This window comes from Simochromis diagramma, unplaced genomic scaffold (assembly GCF_900408965.1).
Source record: "Simochromis diagramma unplaced genomic scaffold, fSimDia1.1 OVJJ01000293.1, whole genome shotgun sequence".
Classification (NCBI taxonomy): domain Eukaryota; kingdom Metazoa; phylum Chordata; class Actinopteri; order Cichliformes; family Cichlidae; genus Simochromis; species Simochromis diagramma.
Window position 1 is genome coordinate 9214730 of NW_024386801.1, and position 22262 is coordinate 9236991.

Genomic DNA, 22262 nt, shown 5'->3' on the forward strand with positions numbered 1-22262 from the left:
TTGGTAGTATCCATACTTTTCTGGTGTGTTTACAGTAATGTGTATACATTAATATATGATATATTATGATGATATATAATATATGATATTTCAAATATATATATATGATATGCCGGTGAAAATGTTTTGATTTTGACAGAATTTCCCTGTTGTCTGAAAAGAGGCAAAACAAGCACAAGTTGCTGTGTTCTCTGCAATGAGCGCTATTTAAAGGAATAAATAAATAGACCGGTTTAATGACTTCATTCTCAGTTCTCTGCAAAGCTCAATATCTGCCTCAGCCCTTCACCAGTATCTTTCTACTTTACCCTTTATCTGCACCATCATCATCCTTTTTGGTGTTTTGCCACAGACCTCACAGCAGCAGTGATGAGATATCCCTTTTAAGCTAAATCAAATGTCATTGCTGTTGACATAGATTTATTGGGTTGATGTTGATTTTCCAGGGCTTTTCAATATATGTGAAATTTTCAGCCAGCCCATTTTTAATATTACAGAAAAAAAAATACATGTAGTTTGGGGCTTCTATGACTTATTGAAGTGATATTAAAATTATTTTTTATACTTAATAACTGTAGGTCACATACAATACTGCAGACCAACCTAAATATGATGTTATTGTGTTTTGGAAGTTTTTGTTTTGAGTTAATAGAAGTTTTCGGTGATACTGCATTGTAATAATGAAAATGTATTTATTTTTTTAGTTTTTATTTTAGTGTCTTCTCCTTGTTGCCGCATAAATATGAAACCTGTCAGTCAGTCTGTTGTCTCTGGAGAGGTTGATAATGTAGCAACAAAGGCAGCCATTAATTAGTATTTCTGAAATCCCATTATCGCCTCTTCATTTGGCGTACATATAAACAAACAGTGTTGTTAAGATGATGCACTTCTTCCTGTCTGTGTGCACAGACTGTTTTTTGGGGGGGTTTTTGTATCTGGGGGCAGACATTTAACCTTTGGGCCTGTGTTTCCGGCCAGGTCGGCTCTACAGTTAACTTTTGTTGAGTGTCAGAGCCAACATACTAACTGTTATATACATACAAGATAAGAAGTTATTTTCAGATTAGTGCAGTGGGATGAGATAAAAATAAACTCACACATTTTATAGTAAAAGCGGACGATTTATTTTGGACTACTAGAATACTTCTGATACATTTATAGTTCCAACAGAGGGTATAAATTTTATAGCCTCAGAGAGTCTACAGTATATTTAGAGTAGAGATACCCAATGTGGGGCAAAGTGTAAAAGTAAACTCTATCTAAATAAGTACTTAGCTTATGCCACTTGATGTCTTCATATCTCTCACGAAGGAGTCTGATGAGAGTTTTCTGAAAGGTCTTCTCGTGCCACAGCGAGCAGTATTAATGGTTCTGTTGCGAGCAACACGCTGTGTTTCAGAAGTGCCACTTTTTATAGGACAAGGACTCCTTTTCCTCTGGGCTTTTAGCGAAAAAAGGTCAGCGGTCTTCTTTTGTAGTGTAATAAAACAGATGTTGCAATGCTCATGCAGATATATGGTTAAGCTATAGGTGACTCTCTAACACGTGTGCTCTGCTGTGGAACTGATACTTTAAGTAGTTGTTACCCAATGGCATCTTGAAATGTAGTTTGATTATTAGGTAACCAGCAGTATCCCTTTTCTGTAGTTGTCTTTTGAATTGCTGACTGGCTTTACTCCATAATCAAGCACTGTTTTTCTGTGCATTTTAAATCCATCATGATCATGTACTACATCTCATTGTTTTATTATGACTCGGCTGTGTGTGTATGCGATTCCTGTTACCAGGTTACTGCTAAGAGATTTTTGCTTTTGGCTCATGTCGTGCCTCATTGACGTCAGAGCTCTTTTTCCACCCTCTCAACTACGTTGCATATGTGTCATTTCAAACGGAGGGTCTTTTAGTGAGCATCTAATGAAAAGAGATACAACAACAACAATAACAACAACAAGGACCACAAGACACTGTGTCTTATTCTAAACAGTACTTTCCAGTGAGCTTACTAGGACTCAAGTGTTTCAAGTGTGTTCAACTGAACACACTTCAGTTAACTAAGGAGAGAGTTATATTTTTATACTCATTAAAAAATTTCAGTGTTAAAAGTTGTTTTTATCTGATTTTTGTGAAAAAGTAGCGTCACCACAAATGTCTTTTTTATTTTGCTAGGAAAATGAAAAATAGGTGTAAAGTTTATTGAAACATGTTCAAACATACATGAGCCGTATATAAGGCAAAAACAGTTTCTTCAGGACAGTAAAGTGTGGTATACTTTCAGATACATTTCATCTATTGTGGATAGTTCTTTAGGCCTGTTATGTCTTCTGACGTCCTCCACATCTCCAGTTTCCTCAGATATTTGGGAATAACTGTGTTCTCATTGGCATTTTTTAATAGATTTAATAAAATAATATTTTTGCATTAGGCTGCTAGTAACAAAGTGCCTAAAAATACAAAATATATGTAATATAAAATTGTTTAGTTTTTTGTTATGTGTAGGCACAAAGTGGTTCAACCCTTTAATTAAATGTCTTTTTTATGCTTGACTGCCTCATTGGTCAGTTTTAAGTGGTTTAACAAAGAGAAGTGCATTCTTGTGAAAATGCTGAGGTATAAGGACTGGACTGAAAATTAGTCAGTACGCAGCAGATACCCAAAGAAGAACTTTTAAAGACCTTCAGAAAGCCTAGATAACTATTGATGGACATGTTTTTTGGCACCAGTGCTTAGATGGTATTTTTTAAACTTGTTAGATCGATTGTTGAGAAATAGATTGCATTATTATGCATTTTGACTTTGTTTGGCTTTTTTCTTGCACCTAGCATCAAAGCATCCCAACCTGTCTTCAGCTTTCTGTGAATTGTTCTTTTAAAGTCACTGCAGAGGCATAGCTGCCCTTGGAATTTATTCACCAGAAATTAACTTAGATTTCTTTGTCATCAGACATTTTATTTCTTCTGTTCAACGTAATGGACATGATTTCTTTCAACATTTTATTCTCATGTATTTACTCTAAAAATGTTTCCTTCTGTACCTGTTATTTAGCAGGAAATTGTTTTCCTTTCCCCCCCCCCTTTTTTTTTTAGTTTTAATTGCTTTTTATAACATTTGTGGTGTCATGATTTTACTTTACTATATATTTCATAGCAAATAACACAAATTCTGTGTACCATAGTGCCTCAAAACTGAGCTCAAACCACATACCTGTCATCAACTGTGGCACGAACCACATGAAATAGGTCATACACTAAGCTGGCCTAATTTGGTTTGATCTAGTTACAGATCAACAGCGATACTAGTTATGATAAAGATTGGTAGAACCTCAAGCCATCGACTCCACCCTCGATGTTCTTCAGTGACCTTGCTTTCGTTCAAAACAGCTTCTGTGAGTTAGTTCGTGCAACAATCACTTTGCCCTTGTGCCCCCCTCCTCCTATTGTGCATGCTGTGCAGCCAACCCCTCCTGCCCAGGGGCGAGGACAGAGCAAAGCCTGCTGGGATGGGGGGGTTAGCTGGCACAGTGCCACCTTCCCCCCGACTGCCCGGCCTGACTGGGAGCAAAGAGGGAGGCTGCTGTGTCTCAGATTGATGAGGACAGGTCTGTGGTCTGGGTATAGAGTGTTGCAGAACAGACGTCCTGCTGGCACATCCTGCCCTCTCTGCCGCACGCCCCCCAGCCCTTCGTACTCGCCTTATCGGAACTCCTAATTGTCCTTATGAATATTTTAGAGGCGAGCAGGAATGGGAGTTCAGGGTTGGGGGTATGGTTTCAATGGCTCTGACAGCTAATGATCCACTCAATGACCAGAGAAAGAGGGAGATGAAGAGCCTGAGATTGAAATGGTTTGAAGGATTTTGTGTTTGTTAGAGTTTGTTCAGTTTTTATGTGTGCCACTACTTTCACGTGGGCACAGGGTGCTTGTTCTCATTCTTTTTAATCTGTAGATAATGATGACATTGGTTTGCCTTTATCCTCAATTTGTAGTTTAATTCCCTCTTGTCTATACTGAAAATATGCAGTCCACTGATTGAGACTGTTCTCTCTGACTCTGGCAGCTAATAGCTTTGTCACATCAGTCATTCACCACAGTCTCAGAGCAGAAAGCTCTGAAGGGACTGCTCACTGCACAGCAATTACTCCTCATTCAGTAAAATCAATGGACTATATTAAATTGGGAATCTAGTCAACCAAATGCAGGTAATCATTTGCAGTAAAATATAAGAGGTTTGCCTGATGTCTATCTGTCTGTCACGATTTTATTTAACAAGCATTGCCACTTTCGACTTATGGTCCACTGACTTTGAGGCCTTACATCATTGTTGTCTTCCATTGTCACTACTTTCAGGTGGGATTGAATCTCACTATTTATGTTGTTTTTCTAACAGCTGCAAGAGAACAATGTCAGAGTGTAATGTAGGCAGTCAAGTTGCCCCCTCCTGTTCGCTCTTCCTGTCCACTGAGTAACTAGACAATGGACTGTGCTAAAGGAAGGACATGAATCCAGTCTCATATCCTGATATCACTCCACTCTGTAATGTTTAATGGTCATGAGATTAAACAAGATATGTCTGGGAATTACAGAGGACTCCTTATCTAAAATCTCCTTGCTCTAGTCTCACAGTATGCGGTAGGAAATGGAGAAAAATGGATTCCTAGTAACCCAGTGCTGGACAGTTTCAAACAGCGGCTAAAGACCGACCTGAGGAAGTGTTTATTCCCCTTGAGTGAAGACTACAGCACCACCAGAGAGGAAAGGGAACATGGCGGCACTGAAAGATTGTTAAGATGTTATATAAGAGCAGAAATATCCCTTAGTAGATAAAAGCCTTCCTATAAGCCACCTCCCCATGCTGATTTCCTAGTACGTTAACACTCAAAGAAGCCCTTTGATAAGCACATTAGATGGAACGGCCTGGACACAATAGTGATGTCATGAGGATTAGCACGCTACCTTGCTTAGTGTAGCGGCAGACACAAGGGCTAATTCACAGCACTGCAGGGCAAGCGGGCCAAGATACCCGGCTGGAATGAGGTGAGGGGAGGCCGCAGGCACGGCAACCTGTTAAAATATGGCTTTTAACGGGGAGGCTTGAACAAACACTACGTGAATTAAACATTCATGATGTACTCCAGTTTATAACTACAGACTGTCTTTCCACAGAGGGCCTTGAATTGGAGCTGTGGTAAACCAGTCATAGGTCAGGCGGTGCTCTTCCAATAGTGAAAGCTACTGTAAGTATAGCCTTTTGCCGTGATTCAGGCACAATAGAAGAGACTGCAGAAACAGCCTCTTCATGCCCTCCTTTCAGCCATCCCCCCCCACAGTTTTGAAGTTTAGCTTTTATACCTAACCACTATCTTTCTCCTTTCACCCTCCCTTCTATTCATGTACAGTAGAGTACAGTACATGAATAAGTTAAGTGCAGAAAGCTCTCTTGACACAAGAGAGGGAGAACATCAGAAAGAAATGGTTTTCCAAGACTCACAGCAGCAGAGTAAATTGCTTGGACCCATCTCACTAAAAGTACTTCTCAAGAAACAGGTGATGTAGGTGGCTTATGCAATAGTTTGGGTTTTATTTTTAACCCGTTGAATGTGAAAATCCTGCTTAAAAGTAAACCTAGGAGGCAGAATTGAGCATAGTGATGTAAACTGATGATCTGTCATGCCTAATGACACACAGAAACTGTTCAAAGTTCACTTATTTTAGTAGCAGTCCGTGTCATTGCGCAGAATTGAATCAAAAAGAGAATTTATATTGATATCATATCAAAATGGAACGCAAGGTGAGATCTAACTGCTCTGCTGCTTCCTGTGCTGAACATACAGTGCAAACCTGAGGAGGCAATTACTGCGCTGAATGCTTCCCTTGGTAACAACTAGGTTATTAGTCAGGGCTCAGATGGAAATGACGGATAAATGTTTTCTTCAGGACAAGGAAGCTTCAAGGCCTCCTGCAATGGAAAATATTTTTTAAGAGAAGTATCACAAAAGCAAACTGATGGACACACTTACTATAGATGCACTCTCAGACAATAGGACCCAGTAGGTTTTGTCATCAGCCACTCAGCCTCATTTTTATTTCAAGAGCCAAATTTCTATCAATACAGGTTTGGACCACTGTGAGAAAATAGCAGCTGGCCTTGTTCCCACTCATCTTTGTGAGCCTCTCAGGGCCTCGTGAATAGATTACACAAGTTCCCTTGTCTATAGCCTTTGTAACCTTCTCCCGCAACAAACAGGCCATATCTTTCATCAGACATGCTACTGAAAATCCCAGCCTCAGCTGCATTCACGTCCAGCCAACTATACTTTCCAAAAAGTACGAAGCCCAAAGCTTGATTCAACATTTGAGAGACATTTTAAAGCTGCTTTTAACAAGCTGTTCATAATGCGGAAAAGAGAAAGTGGTTTTTTTGCTTCCTAATCATGTATTTTCTTCCTTTTCCGTGTCAGAACCCTGTAGCGTCTGGAGCAGTGCGCGGCACTGGCATGTAAGAACTAAGTTGGTCTGTGGTTGGGGGGCCTTCAGGGATACATGTGGTCCCTGCTATGGCTATGTCTCCGTGAGTGTGCCTCTGATTGGCTGGCATGGGGAGCCAGGTCTTGACAGGTGTTTGGAAGAGGAGCACCTGTTTGGCCATGTGCTCATTTAGTGATCCGTTTACTGAGAGCTGTAGGCAGTGTCGGTGGGGGGGCACCCGAAAACATGCCAAGTAATTTAAAAAAAGAATTACAGCCATGCTTTACTTGCACTTCAATATTGCATTCATTAGATCAGTACAGAGATGAACTGTTGCACAACACGACACCTTCTCTTTAAAGATAGTATGTATTGTAGTGACTCGTGTCATGTATCATAAAACACATCTGAGTCCCGCCTGCCCTTGACTGCTATTCGGTTCTTGCTCGCCCACTCTGCTTCTGCTACCCCTCCCTAAAAGGCTTGGACTAGTGGGTGTGGTGTACTGAAGGTTGGCCAGGCTTGTTGTGAAAGTGGAGCAACCCTGCCCATCTCGCACAGCCGTGCCCGACCAATCCGACCAAGATATTCCCATAATGAGCAGGTTGGAACTTAAATTAGCAGGTTGAGATCAGATCTTTGGCTCACTGGTGGAGAAAGTGCATAGCTTAACCCCAGTAAACACAGGCCTTTCAGGACACTAACTAAAGGGGGTTGCGTTCAGTAAACAGGAAATGAACCAGCAAGGCGTTTTCTTAGAATGAGAAGAATGCCTCCACTCTGTACCACACCAAACAGTAATGCATCTGTGGTACAGTGCTGGTCATTCATTATCCAGAGGACTTCTCTCTCTTGCGCTCCTTTGGGCACTATGTACACTTAACGTTTAAAGAGATGTGGGTGTTTTTTTGTTGTTGTTTCTTTCTTTCTGAGCTTCCTCATTTCGATCTCAGCTATGCACAGCTTAATTTCTCTCATTGCATGTTGCATACCAACATTGTTACTGGGTTTTAAAATATACATCCCTCAAAAAGAAAATGTACGCGAAAACTGGAGGAGCAGTCGGGTGTTTAAAGTGGTCTAGTTTTAATGAGAAATTGTATTATGCAGGAGTCTCATACAACCCAGGTTTTAGGAAATGTGACTTACACTGAGGTTGTGGTGAGAACTGCTAGGTTAGCCACATTGTCTGCACAGACCTAAACGTACTGTCACATCGCTGTCAGAGGATGTAGCAGCTGTAGAAACCCCCCCTCCCCCATTCCCCTCACCACATTTACACACACACACACACACAACGTACAGACATTGCACATATGCACCGCACACTCCTACTCACATAGTTTCTGTTTTTCTCTCTCTCACACACACAGACACACATTTTCCACTTTGCTGCATGATGAAGACCAGAAACAAGAGAGTAAGGTCTCATTAGTGTGTGTAGGCTCCTTTCCTCTGGTGTGCACTGTAACCCCTACATCCACAGGAGTCAGTGACCTTCCTGTAGACACGAGGTCTTCAAGATGGGGCAGGGTGCTGCTGTGGACCTGCAGCAGCCTGATAGAGAAGTCTTGGGAGCCACGCATAAATCATGTTTTGATGTACACTGCCTAGATATCACAAACTGTCACATGCTGTCAGCAAGTCTTGTTAACACTGCTTTTCAGAGCTGTAATGAGGAGCAGAGAATAGCCTGTATGAAAGTGAGCAAAAGAGCTTAGTTTCATGGCATGTTTCTTACCTCGCTAAAGTTAGAATAGGCTCTTTATAACATCACAACGGACCACCTTATGTTGCTATAATTTCTCAATGGCCTGAACAAATAAGCATATGTAACCAATTTTTGATAATCGCGCATTCATTAACTTTGATCAGAGTATGCAAGTGCCAACCATACTAATTTGCAGACTAGGTGTGCTCAGCTGTAGAGTCGTTTTGTGCAGGGCATTCTAATAAATGTGAAATATATGACCATGCACATGCATAGGCTGTGGGGACAGGAATGGATACAAGAAAAGAAAAAGGGAGTTTCCAGGTGAAGGGTGAATTGGTGAAAGTGACTTTTCCAGTTTATCCTTGTCTTCCACACTCTAGCCCACTATGTTTGTAAATCGTTTTTCTGAAAAAAAGAAAAGAAAAAAACAGAGTAGAATATTTTCATATGTCATTTGGTTTAAAGTACAGTACTGGTCAAAGGTTGCAGGTACATTTGCGAATGATTACCTTGACAAAAAGTGCAAAAATTTAAAAAAGTTATCTATTATTCGACCTTAAAATGTTACCACATCTACGACATAGCCTCACACAGAGTTTCTCCAGTTATTCAGCTGTGAGGTTATCTCAAGCATCTTGAGGAACTTACCACTGTTTGTCTGAAATTGGGTTACCTCAGTGTCTGCTTTATACTGTATATTTAAAAACTGGGCATCAAATGTGCCTTAAACTTAAATTCTTTCTAATGGCGAGCAAGGGGGTGGTGCTCATCTGGTTGCAAAAATAAAATCCTATTGTACGGAAGTCTAAGTTGTCCTACTGCCTACTTTATTTATTACCTCAGTAAGCGTTTTTTCCCCCTATGCGATTATGATCTTGATTGCTAGTTTCAGGCCTTATTTACCATAACGTGCTGTTTTATTTCATAAATTCTAGCCGAGTAAAATTGGCAGTAAAACAGGTTATGCTTTACGGAGTGGTTACTTTATGACATGTGACACTTTATCAGCCATATCCACCTCTCTATAAGATGGCAGCGGCCAAAGTGCTTAGTCTGTGGCTTCAAAATGAGTCCACAAACCAATGGGTGACATCACATTGGCTTTTTTATAAATACAGTCTATGGCATCTTCTGTCTCTTCGTTTGATCCTAGACTGACTCAGTGATGTTGTATGGGGGCCATACCATCTGTTATGGACCTGTTGTTTTTCTCAGCACTGAAGACATGTATTTATGGCTGACTGTGTCTGTAATGCTACAGAATTATTTTGTGACAGATCAGTTTCCTCCTAATGTTAAGCATTAGTATAAAAGTGTACAGTTCTGATGTTCATAAAACTTTTGCACAGTGTTGTATATAACAGGTAACAAGCAACATAAACACAGGACTACTTCTTGTACATTGTTTCTTTTCAACTGTGCAATTTCATTTCAGAAATTGAGAAACAAAGGCCATAATGACTGTGCTAGTCCTGATCCTGATGACTGTTTTGGGCACAGCCCCCTCATGGATGACCATTTCGGCAAACTAAGCGAAGACAGTGATTTAATGTACAAGCGCTGCGGTGTAAGTACTTCCTTTGTCCCCTGCTGTTTTGTGTTGATTCCTGTCTTTATGTTGATGTTCACTACAGGCGCTAAACAAGAAAGAACACAGAGGTTGTGATAGCCCGGACCCCGATGCCTCATATGTCCTCACTCCTCACACAGAAGAAAAGTATAAAAAAATTAATGAGGAGTTTGATAATATGATGAGAAATCATAAAATCGTAAGTACTGTAAATGCAATGTTCTTGCTTGGCTTTGTGGCACAACGGATTTTTGGCTCTTTTTTTTCTCCATTTAACTCTTTCCTCTTTTTGTTGTCCCGCCGAAGATTTCCGTTAACTTCTTTCAGACCTACACTAAAGATTAATGCCCCCTTTACTGGGTGTGCATTTGTTCCTTACGTTGAGTTGTTTTGCCGCTGATATTTTGGCACACCCTGATAAGATCACATTTCATTAACAGATGAAATGTTGCATGCTTCTGCTAGAAAGATTACACCCTAGTATCATGGTCATGTTATCACAAATCAAACTGCAATCACTATCTCAACATAATGAATTTACAGTAAATACCCTAAGAGTAATGTGAGTGTTTATTATAAACAGTTGCAGATCCTTTAATTTAAGGGTGTTTTTTTTGCCATCTCAATCCAGATTTCTATTCGATTGGTAAAAAAAATATATATTTTTTTGTCTCCGTAGGACCTTAATAATCCAACATTTTCATTCTTCTTTTCAAATTATATCTCTTCATCGTTACACTGCACTAATATTTACACCGTCCCGTTCCCTTCTCCAAGTACCACACTGGCTCTGTCTTTCAAGATATCACAGATCTCTTGTGATCTTATCACACGTGACAATATTAGACTTGTGCAAGAACATAGTGCTTACTAAGAAGCAGTTGTTTTCTCTATGTTCCTGACATGAAGAGCATCACTTTGCCATTAACAAACTAATGATAACACCCAACTGGCTCACTGGATAATGCTATAATGAAATGTTCTCACTGCCACCTGTCATTCTCACTTAAAGCTTTGCACAGTCAGCACTTTGTGGGTAAATGCAAATGAGTTGTGATTCTTGTAGATGTCTGGGTTGCAAGTCCCCACCACCGCTGTGTGTTTTGCAGAGAAACACATTACACAATGGTGTTTCAAAAGGAAAATCTATGTGTCTAGTGCTGACTGCTGCAATGCACAGTGATCACCTGACAGCATGTTTTTATATTTTGGGTTTTGTAAGTTATTATTTGTGTATGTTGTGGTATTACTTGAAGATTTGTGTGTATTCTCTATGTATGATGTTAATGAGAATGATGGTTATGAATGTTTATTAAAGTACCATGAATTGCTATATAAATATTATGTTATGTATACTATAAAGCATACAAAGCCGACAATGTAGGAGGTCTCCTTTGCAGTACTTCAATCTGCCCTGCCTGCCTGTTTTGTGAATCTGTTTATTAAAGCTAACCTTCAAGTGGAGCTTGCTGTTAATGATGCCATGACAACCAGTGACTCATCAGACTCATCGGAGCTTGGATTTTTAGTGTAATCTGTGTAAATATTTGTGTGTTTGTCTCCCTCTTCTAGCCCACAGCATTGCCTCAGCAGAACTTCTCCATGCATGTGGCAGTGCCTGTATCCAATCCTAATGCCATGTACCAGGCAGGAGGGACTCTGGGCAGCCAGGGCCTGGCAGCCGCCACAGCTTCTCTGAGTGAGAGTGGGATGCTGTCCCCTCCACAGGCCTCTCTGCACAGGAATGTTGGCTCTGGTGGAGGATCCCAGAGGCCCACCAGTGCAGGCAGTGCAGGTCAGTGGATAACAATCTCACTTCGATTTTTGTTAATGGTGGTTAAGGCAGTTTCCCACCAAAGTGAGTCGGTCTCACCAGCATCAGAAATATTATCAAAGTTTTATTTGCAATAGTTTGAAAAGAGTAGCTCAGCAAATTTGGAAATTGCTGTTTTTGACTTTTCAGAATTTGCTGAGGAGATCAGTATCACTCTTATATCCCTGTTGAACATGGAGTTGGAGGCCAGAAGTTTGTTAACCTAGCTTAGCATAAAGAGTGGAGACAATGGGTAGCAGCATGCAAGTTCACTTAATTTTATAAGCGGGATATATGTTGTGTAGAATCGACATACAAATTAATCTTGGATCCAATCAATTTTCCAGACTTGTCGGCTTTATTTGTAAAAAAGCATCCTGGCCCCTTTGATGGAAATTGTATCAACAACATTTATGTATCACTTTTACTGTTTCAAATAAATACATGCCAGTTAACGTTATGGGATTGGTATGCTCACAATTAAGACCGATCTGCAACAGAACAACCCAAGAAAGAAAAAGAAAGTTCAGACATTACCAGACGTTTGAGGACAAGCGCAGACTTTTGGCTAAGAGACGTAAGTAAAAAGAGAGGCTGCACACAGGAGCAGGGGGGATATGAGGACAGGGTGCACAGAGAGGCAAGGGAATATGAGAGGCGGGAATGGGGCACACACATGGCAGTGTGGACGGAAATGCTGGAAGCTCTGGGGCTAGATATTGAGATGCAGTCCCATCTCAAGGGTACGGGGGAAAAAAAACAATAAATGTGACCTATGTCTGAATGACAGAGTTCAGGCACTTGACAAAGCCAATAATGTTGCATACTTCAGATAGATTAGAGAAAACTTGACTGATCTAGCTTTTACCTCTTTAGTTTCATATGCATAAATAGGTTTGCGTTATCTAGGTTGTCCACATTTAACCTCTGAGTGGTCTCTATCTCAAATGGTTTTCAACTTTTTGTCCAAAATGGTCTCCAGGGTAAGTGAGCTAATGTCAAGTCGTCATTCAACACCTCTTATCTGATCTTTGGTGGATATATTTTTTTCACATCCTCTGAGATGCTCATTGTTACACCTTTTACTGTATCTGCATAGTGGAAAAATGATGTCAGTGACACTAGTACTGGTATGACTGGTTGGACTCAGTCAGTTCGGTTGGCTTTTGCAAGATTTCACTACAATGCCTTTGATGGGAGCACATGCAGCAAGGTGTGAAATGCCTCACTGACATTTGACCACATATCAGTAGTAACATGTTCTTGTTTACTGGGGGTATACTAAATGATAATTTTCTAGAATAACCCATCCCTTGTGATTAATAACTGAAAAGCATTTATCTTTTTTTTGGATGATTCTGGTGGCATGCTAGCATTATATTCTTTTGACCTAAGTGCATTGCTTAAATGTGTGTGAAACATCACTCAGAGGTGCACAAATTCAGAATTACACAAGTAACCGTTTTCTGAACGTGCCTCCTCACAGTGGAATGCTGCATTCCTCATCCTCGACTTGATAAACAAGCTGAAAACAAACAAGTTGCTCTCTTTAATCACATATTGAAAATTCCCTCACCATAAGGACCCTGGCAGAGCACGTTCTACTCTTTCGTGCACTGTGAAGATAGAGCTACATGACATTTTCATGTCTGGTCTGCCATCTCCATCACATGCTCTGCTAGCTTGCAGAAAGATGCAGATGGTTAATCATATCACTCTGTGCATCTTATTAGGTGGCATGCTGGATACCACAGACCTTTCAGTGCCAAGTGGTGCGGGCTCTAGCCCAGCGGGTAAGTCCTCCTGGAGAGATTCATTAGCTCTCTGTAGCTCTGCCCAACAGGCTTCCTGCTTAGCAAATGAGCTGGATAGTAGCATATCTATTTGTGATTGGCTAAAGACAGTCGTCAGTACCACTGACTGATTGGTTTGACTGTCTTTCCATTGCATGCAAAGGGCACACATGTCCTCTTAACAGAGAGCATGCACAATATGCTTGGTAAACGCACGTTTGAGAGATGGGAAATGGTTCCACAGCATTAAACACTGTGTGGTGTTTGTACTTCAAAGCGGTAACAGAGTGGGGCAATTAGCTGTCTTACTGACACGGACAGGTAAATAAACCCAGTGTTTCCTTTAAACTTGTCGCCTCTACACAGTTCCCTCTTCTCCTGTTTCCTTCCCGTCTATTGACAGGTGCATCTGTTCCCCCCTGACTGCCCTGGCAGCCCTTATAAGGCTGGAGAGGGTCTGTAAGATGCCTAGACCAGCATAACCCTGTAGGTATTCAGGCCATGTCATTCCACTAAGTCCTCAGTACACAATGACCGGACAGCCTGTCATGAGTGGAAAGTGTTGTGTGACACGTGGAGGCAGGTGGAGTTTTAACTCTTTCCTTATTTTGTTTAGCAAACTGGCAAACTGCATGACAATCAAAGGTAATAACAATTTGAAGAACACTAGGATATAAGCTTTAAGAGATTTTAGGCTCGGCCTTAGTCACAGAGTTTAAAGACCACCAAAAAGAAAGTGCTCGGTTGGTTTTAAGTTTGGGTGTGGCACCAGGTCAGGGTAAAGTCAGGAGCCTCTGCCAAGGGGCGTCAGCCTTTGGCACTGTATGGGCATGTTGCAGCTGTTGTTTGCAACAAGTGTGTAGCAGAGCTTGGGCTACGAGGAGGACTAACTTCTCTAGCCCTGATGTCAGATGACCATTCCTGAAATGCTTATGATTTTCCCAAGTAGCCGCAGTGACCACAGTAGAGGCATTTCAAAGCAGCCAGATGGAAGATGTGTTGTGTGATATCTTCTCCCCGTTTAATAGTTTTAAGTACTTTCAAACTTTTTTTTCTAAGTTAAGCAAAAGGCAAATTTTTTTTATCCCATTCAACTATTAGAGTGTGATAGCCGCTTTATTTATTAGCTTTTTGTGTAATATTTCTCCATCTTACAGGCGCACGTACTGTATATGCATGCACGATACCACAGCGAACATCACTGGCAACATTTTCTGGCAGATAAATGTCAGTTGTTCTCTCTAAAATAAGCCATCTGTTATTCTTGTCTAGTTTCTCATTCAGATAATGGCTTGAAAGCTAATACACCTCCACAAACCAAACTGCTTCTCTTTAAGCCTCATTTTATGTGATTGAGTAGTGTGTGTACTTCACTGAGTGACAGTGCATCGCTTCTTACAACAGCTCATACAATAACACCTAATTACAAGCTCTGGTCCTTGACTGGTGAGAAAGTTGTGGTGAAAACGAAGGATTCAGGAGAGTGCTCTCTGGTATGCAGTATGGTTGCGAGCTGTATACATGCCTTCATTAATACTGAATGATTGCAAGCTCTTGAAACACATTTTCAAAGTTTGTTTGCATGCCCACCAGATGTCATTAAGTAACAGGCTCAGTGGTGCCGGAGTTTGTTTTCAGAAAGTTGTTTTTCTTTGTTGTAGTTTTACTTTATTAATCTTAGGCTGCTTGGATGTCCGCAGTTGCTGAATAATGAGGGATACTTTCCAACGTCAAATGCGTGTTTCAGTTTTTCTTCAGTCTAAAATTTTTATGGGGCGTGAACAGTTATTCCATCTGACTTCATTCTTAGCAGTTACACTTGGGACATCCTGTCTCAAATTAGTTTGCTGAGATACAACAAAAGGACCGCAGGCTACATGGCATCTAGCTATTATTGGAAAACTGCATTTGGAGCCCCTTGATTCACTTCTATCATTTCTTCTCATTCATCAAGACTCCCCCCCCCCCTTTTTTTTTTTTTTTTTGCTTGAGCCTGGCGCGTGTGGGATGTTGGACACAATAAGTCACAGTGTTTTCTTTCCCCAAACTTAAAATGAAAACCGAATGTTTCACTTGTAAACACAGGGGTTTATGTAATACCCCTTACCAGACCATTTTAATAATTCAGAACAATGAACAGAAACCAAACAGCTTTCAGCACAGGTTTCAGTCAGAGAGGATTTACCAGCACAACCAATCTGTTAAGAGAAGTCTGAATATAGAATGAGAGCAGAAAGGCCCGGTGACATGCCCTATGCTGAAGGCTTGGTCTTAACTTGTGTCTGTTACCTTGGATCCCATTGAACTTTGCCGTGTATTTGTTCAGACGTGTTTTCATCCTCACTTATTTTCAAAGAATTATTTCCTTCACTCATCGTCAGACGTATGAAGTCATAATCAAACTCACATTGCACACATAAGCAAGTCAGGTGGGTTATTCCGTGTCTAAATGAGCCAGTAAACACAAGACTGTGGGTCTTTGTGTCTCCGACCGGTAATGAAATCGCCAATAGTGTGACGCAAATGTATTTTAAATGAGGTGGCGAAAGGACATAACTGAAATGTTAATAGATACAGTGTGACAATATTACAATTTAAGTCATGTAGAATTAGAAATATTACAACAGGAACGCTGTGAGTTTTTCTTTTACGTTTCTGAGAATATTCACATTTGGAAAACAGAGAAAGTGTTCTTCATTTTTTGCCTCCTCGATTGTAACATTTTTACAAATGCTCTGCCAGGGTCCTTATGGTGAGGGAATTTTCAATATGTGATTAAAGAGAGCAACTCGTTTGTTTTCAGCTTGTTTATCAAGTCGAGGATGAGGAATGCAATACACATATACACTACATCAGCCTATGAGTAAGCAAGACGACTTATCAGTGGATGTCTACATTTTTAACGACTTTAAAGTAGAGATGGACCGATCCGATATTACGTAGCCTATCTGTATCGGTCTGATACTGACAGTAAATTACTGCATCGGATATCGGAGAGAAATAAAAAATGTAATCCGATCCATTAAATATCAAAAAAGCACCTCACAAAACTTGCGACACCGCGTAACTCAGCTCATAACCGTAGCACGTCAGAGCAGTGTGCTCACGTGATAGAGCGGCTGTGTGTATTTGTAGCCTCCCTACCAAACCAGCATTTCATCTCCGAGGAAGTGATCCCAGAGAGAAGTAAAGCAAGTGTGTAAGTTTGTCTCTGAATGTTTGTAAAGCATTCCCACGTTAAGGTTAACAACCGATATATGGAGCGAGTGCCTCTTCTCTCTCCCTCCCTCTCCTGTTGCTACTTCAATCATGAAACTGCTTAATGATCAGCTGATCGGCTTTTCTGTCGTGAGTCCGTCTCTCTTCTTTGTTTTTGGCCCACTTTGCACCAGAAAGAGGAAACCAGCGGCTGAACAACAGCAACACGTTTAACCTTGATAAGCTGTTGTTAGAATTTATTTAATATTACTTTCTAGACCAGGATCCTTTTCTATGCAGCTGACGGCTGGTAACTGTGCAGGGGCGGATCTAGCAAAGTTTAGCCAGGGGGGGCCGATAGGGCATTAACAGGGAAAAGGGGGCACAAAGACATACTTTTCTTTCTTATTCTCATTTAACATGTCTAGCTTTTAATAAATAATTATCTGAATCTTACACCCAAATTTTTAATCTGATGTAAAATATATAGAAGTCCATTACTGTATATAGTAACTGTTAAATCTAATATACCCTAGTAAGCTATAGTACTTTTTCCTTTGGGAAGGTACCATCTGTGCAGTCTGCAATTCTGTTGAAGAAAGATGTTGAATCTATTTAATTATTCTTGAAAAATAATTTAATTCTGTGCATTTTTTTTCACACTGCATCAAATTAAAGTTGATTACGTTGATTAAGCATCATGCGGTGGAGGGTGGTTCCCTTTTTTTTTTTTTTGCTGGGAGTTTGCAACCCTATTAGTTAGGTTGCTTAATATTTCTGCTAAGTACTCTTTAAAATGCCAGAATAGGAAGGATGGAGCAGGTTTAAGTTTATTAGATTGATCAGTGTTGCTGAACTATGAAATATTTTGGGTGCAGTGTATTTTTTACATACAGGTATAACAGAATAGCTTTAGTGTTGTTGTTTATTTAAACTTGAGTATGAACTTATACAAAATGCAGCAAGATATTAAAAAACAGTTTTATTGATTAAAAAACACACTATATCAGATTCATATCGGTATCGGCAGATATCCAAATTTATGATATCGGTATCGGACATAAAAAAGTGGTATCGTGCCATCTCTACTTTAAAGTAGGCTGTTTTTAATAATGAAAGTTTGTTTCCATGGCACAAAAAGGAAATACTTAAACAACATAATAAACCAACTATAACACAAGCCAGTCAAGCCGAACGCTCGCGTTACCTGAATATGTGCAATCATTTCTTTTCATGTGAATAGACTCTGTACTCTTATCTCGTGATCCTTTCTATCTTTTCCTTTGCTATTTGTTGTTTTTTTTTAACTTGTGTGCTTGTGCTGTGGCCACTATGAATGATGTGATATTCTTGTGTCAAACAGCTGTGGAGATTTTTCACTGATAAATAAACCATCATTGCCACCAACAGAACCTTAGTGCTAGTATGACTACAAGTGCTAAGAATATGCAAGTTGTATCTTACGTAGCTTGCAGGTATGAAACAAACATCTCTGAAGGAACCTTCTTGCAGTTTTAGCAAAGCTGCAACTTTAAGCCTGAAGTGTTTTCGAACAAAAAAACAAACAAACAGTTAAACCAGTGAATAAAATTAAGCAGATTATCATGAGAAAGACATAATGAAATATATATAGATATATGTATAAATATAAAGCATACATGGCAATTTAACCCACAAACATTATTGTAATGTGGACACATTTTACAACATCAGTTATGAGTGAATGAATGAATCCTTTATTTAAACAGCCTATTTGAGCTGAAGATCAATGAGCTACATAATAAAACAATACATTATGCACACAATTAAGAAAAACATATGCAAGTTAAATTTGATGTTAAACCAAGAAAAATCATTTATGTCTTCTTTTGGCTATATATATATATGTGTCACCAGATGATGCATTACATTATTACTTGATATACGTTTTGAGTCGGATTTTTGATATGATTAGGGAATAAAAACAAACTAAACCAAAGCAAGGATTACATTTTGATATTTTACTGCAAAGCATTATTATAAAACAATGTTACGTCAGACAGTTTTGGCTGCAAAGGTTGGCCTCCAATGCTGCAAGACAAATCTCTGATGTGAAAAAGGCCTTTAGTCATCTCCATCGTGTTGTTTTTCCTCAGCATTACAAGGCAGACTTCTGTCAAAGTAAAATATTCGAGCTCACTGATTGCTATCAGCGAGGTCTTTATTTGCCAAATTGCCAAATTGAAATCCATTTCTTTACATGAAATTCTATTTGCACTCATTGCTCCTCATTCCCACTGAATGACTTCTTCCATGCTTTTAATCAGGCTCGCTATTTTTGGGGCTTTGGACATTTAATCTGCTAATTCTGTAAACATTGTTGTCTTGCAGCAGCGTAGTCTTATATGATCAAAGTGAAGGCTGATGGCAGTAGCTGCTTGCATATACTGTTGATTCAGCGGTGAGATACTATTGTGCACTTCATAACTGTTTATTTGACCTTGAATTGTTGCTGGCCTTATCTGTAGTCAGACGGGCTATTGTTCCATTATGTTCCTATGCAAGAGTCTACTTGTTGCGCACACACTTTGTGTTTCACTGGGATAAACTGAACACAATAGAGAAATCAGCAACTTGTTGAAGTGTTACTGATCTGTTGATGCAGTGCTAGATATCATTAATTCCTTCTTCCCTTTGTTTTCAGGATTTCCGAGTGTGTTTTTCTTAAAGTATAGTTTTTCTTTCCAGACTTACGTCAAATAAAGTGAGGCTAAGCTTCAAGTGCACCTGAAATCTTACTTTTGTTTGGTTATTGTTTTCATAAGAATTCAGCAGTCCGTTTTTTTTTTTTATCAGAGCTCTTTTGTGTGAAATCTGCAGAATCTCACTGCAGATCTTGTGCAGATGAGTCATACAGTGTCTTGTGGTTCAAAATAAGGTACTGTAGCATGATAGAAATGGGAAGAACACATCTTTATGTGAAACGTGTTTTAAAAAGAAAATGCTTAATGGATGCAGACACTTTATGGTGATTTAGAAATTTTCAGTTTTGTTTCGGAAAGATTTATTTTAATTGAGAAACTACCAAAAACATATTTCTTTTAAAAAAAAAGTCCTAATAATAATAATAACTATAAGCCGTTCTCTGTATTGTGGCATTTATTGTAGCTTTAACACCTTTTTATAAGATTTATATTTAATATTGGTTCAATACGATTACTTCTTTTATTTTCGATCGGTCCACACCCAGTGGATATAGCGATGTTTTTCAAGGGTGGTTGTCCAATGAGAAAAGGGAGAGGGAGTTCCTAAAATAAGTTGTTGGAACTCAAGAAAATAACTTCCTAAAATTAGTTGAATTTTTCTCAAGAAAAGGAAATGACTAATGATCATGAATGCCTAGGTGTGAATGGTGTGGGGATAGTCTAGCACATGCTGCTGTTTGTGTGCACAGTGAAAAACAACAAAGAACAACATTTTATTGTTCTTATTCAATTGTAATGGCCTCAGCTATTTCTTTTAAGCAGTCACAGTACATTTGCCAGTGAACTGCTCCTCGTCCCAAGATGCAAAGAATTGGCTTTGATGTAATCATTCACAGTAAAAATAAAGGGCTCATCAATTTTGAAATGGACATTTTATTTTTGTAAATGTGCAGGATAATTATCCCAGTCTATTAAAACTTCCCAGAGGGTTGGAAACACTTAACGCTGCATGCTGCAGCAAGCTGGAAAACAACACAGCGCGAGAGGTTTGGTTGATGACTGGGAGTGTTGTCAGTCACAGTGCATGGTTTGATGATGTGTTTCTGTTGCTGTGCACATCTGCAGGAAATGGTTTCGTTAACCCCAGGGGCTCTCCAGGCCTCCTCAGCACAGCCAGTGGCAATGGCCTGGGTAAAGTCATGCCCACCAAGTCTCCGCCACCCCCTGGAGGGAACATGGGAATGGGAAGCCGCAAGCCAGACCTGAGGGTTGTTATCCCTCCATCAAGCAAAGGGATGATGCCCCCGCTGGTGAGTAGAGAGCACACCACTGCACACGAGTATCACTAGCTGAAGCACCTTTAAATATCTCTGCTGCAGGGCAGAGCAGAGCTTTGTTTGGTGTCTTTATCAAGCCCTTCATAGCAGAACACTTTGCCTGGATTTTGCCCAAACATGTTTTCGATGTTATCACAAAACGTAGCGTGGTGTTCAGCTGAGGTTTCCGCCTCACTTGAACACTTGAACTCAGGACTTTTATTTATCTGAGAAGTGGGGCTCAGTGTGGTAGCGTAAGTGTCTGAGATGTGTTCACCTCTATTTCGGTGTGGACCGAACCATGGATCTGCACCCTCCCTCCATTATTCACATTCATTCTGAGGCCTATAAAAACAATAATAACAAGAAAGCTTCAGGGTGCCCTGATCGTAGCAAACACATGAGGTTTAAGCAGACCCTCCGAGTCACAAATCGACATTCAGAAAACTGTAAAAGGGGGGTTGGGGCGGGATTTAAAGACAGTGGCAAGCAAATACCCTGATTCACCTCTGTGTGTTGTTTGTGGTGTCAGTAACAGGAGCCTTTCCAGAAAACCGATGTGTTTTGTAAATAAACCTCTGGTTACTGTGGCTGCTCCTCCTTTGCTGAGCCTCAGCTGGCCTGGAGCAGTGTTTAAACAACTGTGTGATACTGTGTCTGCTTGTGGAATACGTAGGAGTAGGACAGGTTGTGTTGCAAGAGGTGCAGGGTGGGAGGTCCTGTTCTGTCTGAGCCTACGAAGTATTTTCGACTGGTAGAGGCTGTTGAGGGCGTGGGCTGTGGCAGGTCTGCAGACAGCCTGTCATTAGGCCATAATGGTATTAAATTAATCACATCTCAGTGTGACAGAGTGTAGATGAAGACTTAATCAGGGGCCCAGGGTGTGAGCCAGATAATATCTTGTCGCCCTTGTCGTGTCTTCCTACCGCTATTGATTGAGTGTGGGTATTAAGAGCCCCGGCGTGGACACAGTATGTCCCACAGCACAGAAAAGATGGAAAATGGGCTTCTTGTTCTTCCTCCCAGCACAGGGGGGATTTTTAAGTGCACAGTACTAAGCAGCCATTATTGGTACCAGCGGAGAAGCTTCATTCGTAATTTCTGGTGATTATGATTTGATCTCAGTGCCACTCACAAATGTCAGCTCTCATTTGTGTAAGCTTCACTGACGTCCGACTGCTCCATCTTCTTTATTTACAAGACTGGAATTTTATAGCCCAACAAACCGGAGCACCAGCGCTTCATACCCACACGTGCTACGGTTTGGTGACAGCATGTATTTGCATTACATTTAAAAAAGCAAATTTAGCTGCTTTTTTCAAAGAGAGCGGGATTTACCAGTGATTGGTCACCAGAAGTTTTTATATTTATTATTGTCCCTTTTACTGTAAATTCCTGCACTTGTCACCTCCCCCCACCCCGAGCGATTTACAGCCGCTCTGCTGCTTTTCTGTAACTCTCTTCTTTTCTTCTGTTGAGGGCAGTCTGAGGAGGAGGAAATGGATTTGGTGAGTTTTGAGAAATGCCTGGGCAAATGGCTGCAATGTGAACGTGCTTCCGGTGATCACTGATGCTAGACTGAAGGCACCGCGCACACTGGAGACTGGCTCTCAGATCTCCCAGTGATAAGAAACAAGACATGGAAAAACAAAAACAACAACGACAAAAACATTAACACTGCATGCTTTGGGTTTGGCCTGTGAAAATTGCCTC

The 22262-nt window shown here is 40.3% G+C and overlaps 1 protein-coding gene across 7 annotated transcripts in view; it reads left to right on the plus strand.

Moving 5' to 3' along the window:
* Window positions 1-22262, plus strand: part of mef2aa (myocyte enhancer factor 2aa) — a 64637-nt gene that overhangs the window by 36311 nt on the left and 6064 nt on the right. For 4 of the 7 annotated variants that reach the window (XM_040025649.1, XM_040025651.1, XM_040025648.1 and 1 more), the window contains 4 exons: window positions 9810-9944; window positions 11318-11540; window positions 20359-20543; window positions 22034-22057. In XM_040025649.1, coding sequence (XP_039881583.1) covers window positions 9810-9944; window positions 11318-11540; window positions 20359-20543; window positions 22034-22057 — 567 coding nt within the window. Of the gene's footprint in view, window positions 1-9610; window positions 9743-9809; window positions 9945-11317; window positions 11541-20358; window positions 20544-22033; window positions 22058-22262 lie in introns of all 7 variants that reach the window. The other 3 variants (XM_040025652.1, XM_040025654.1, XM_040025653.1) reach the window with 3 other exon arrangements.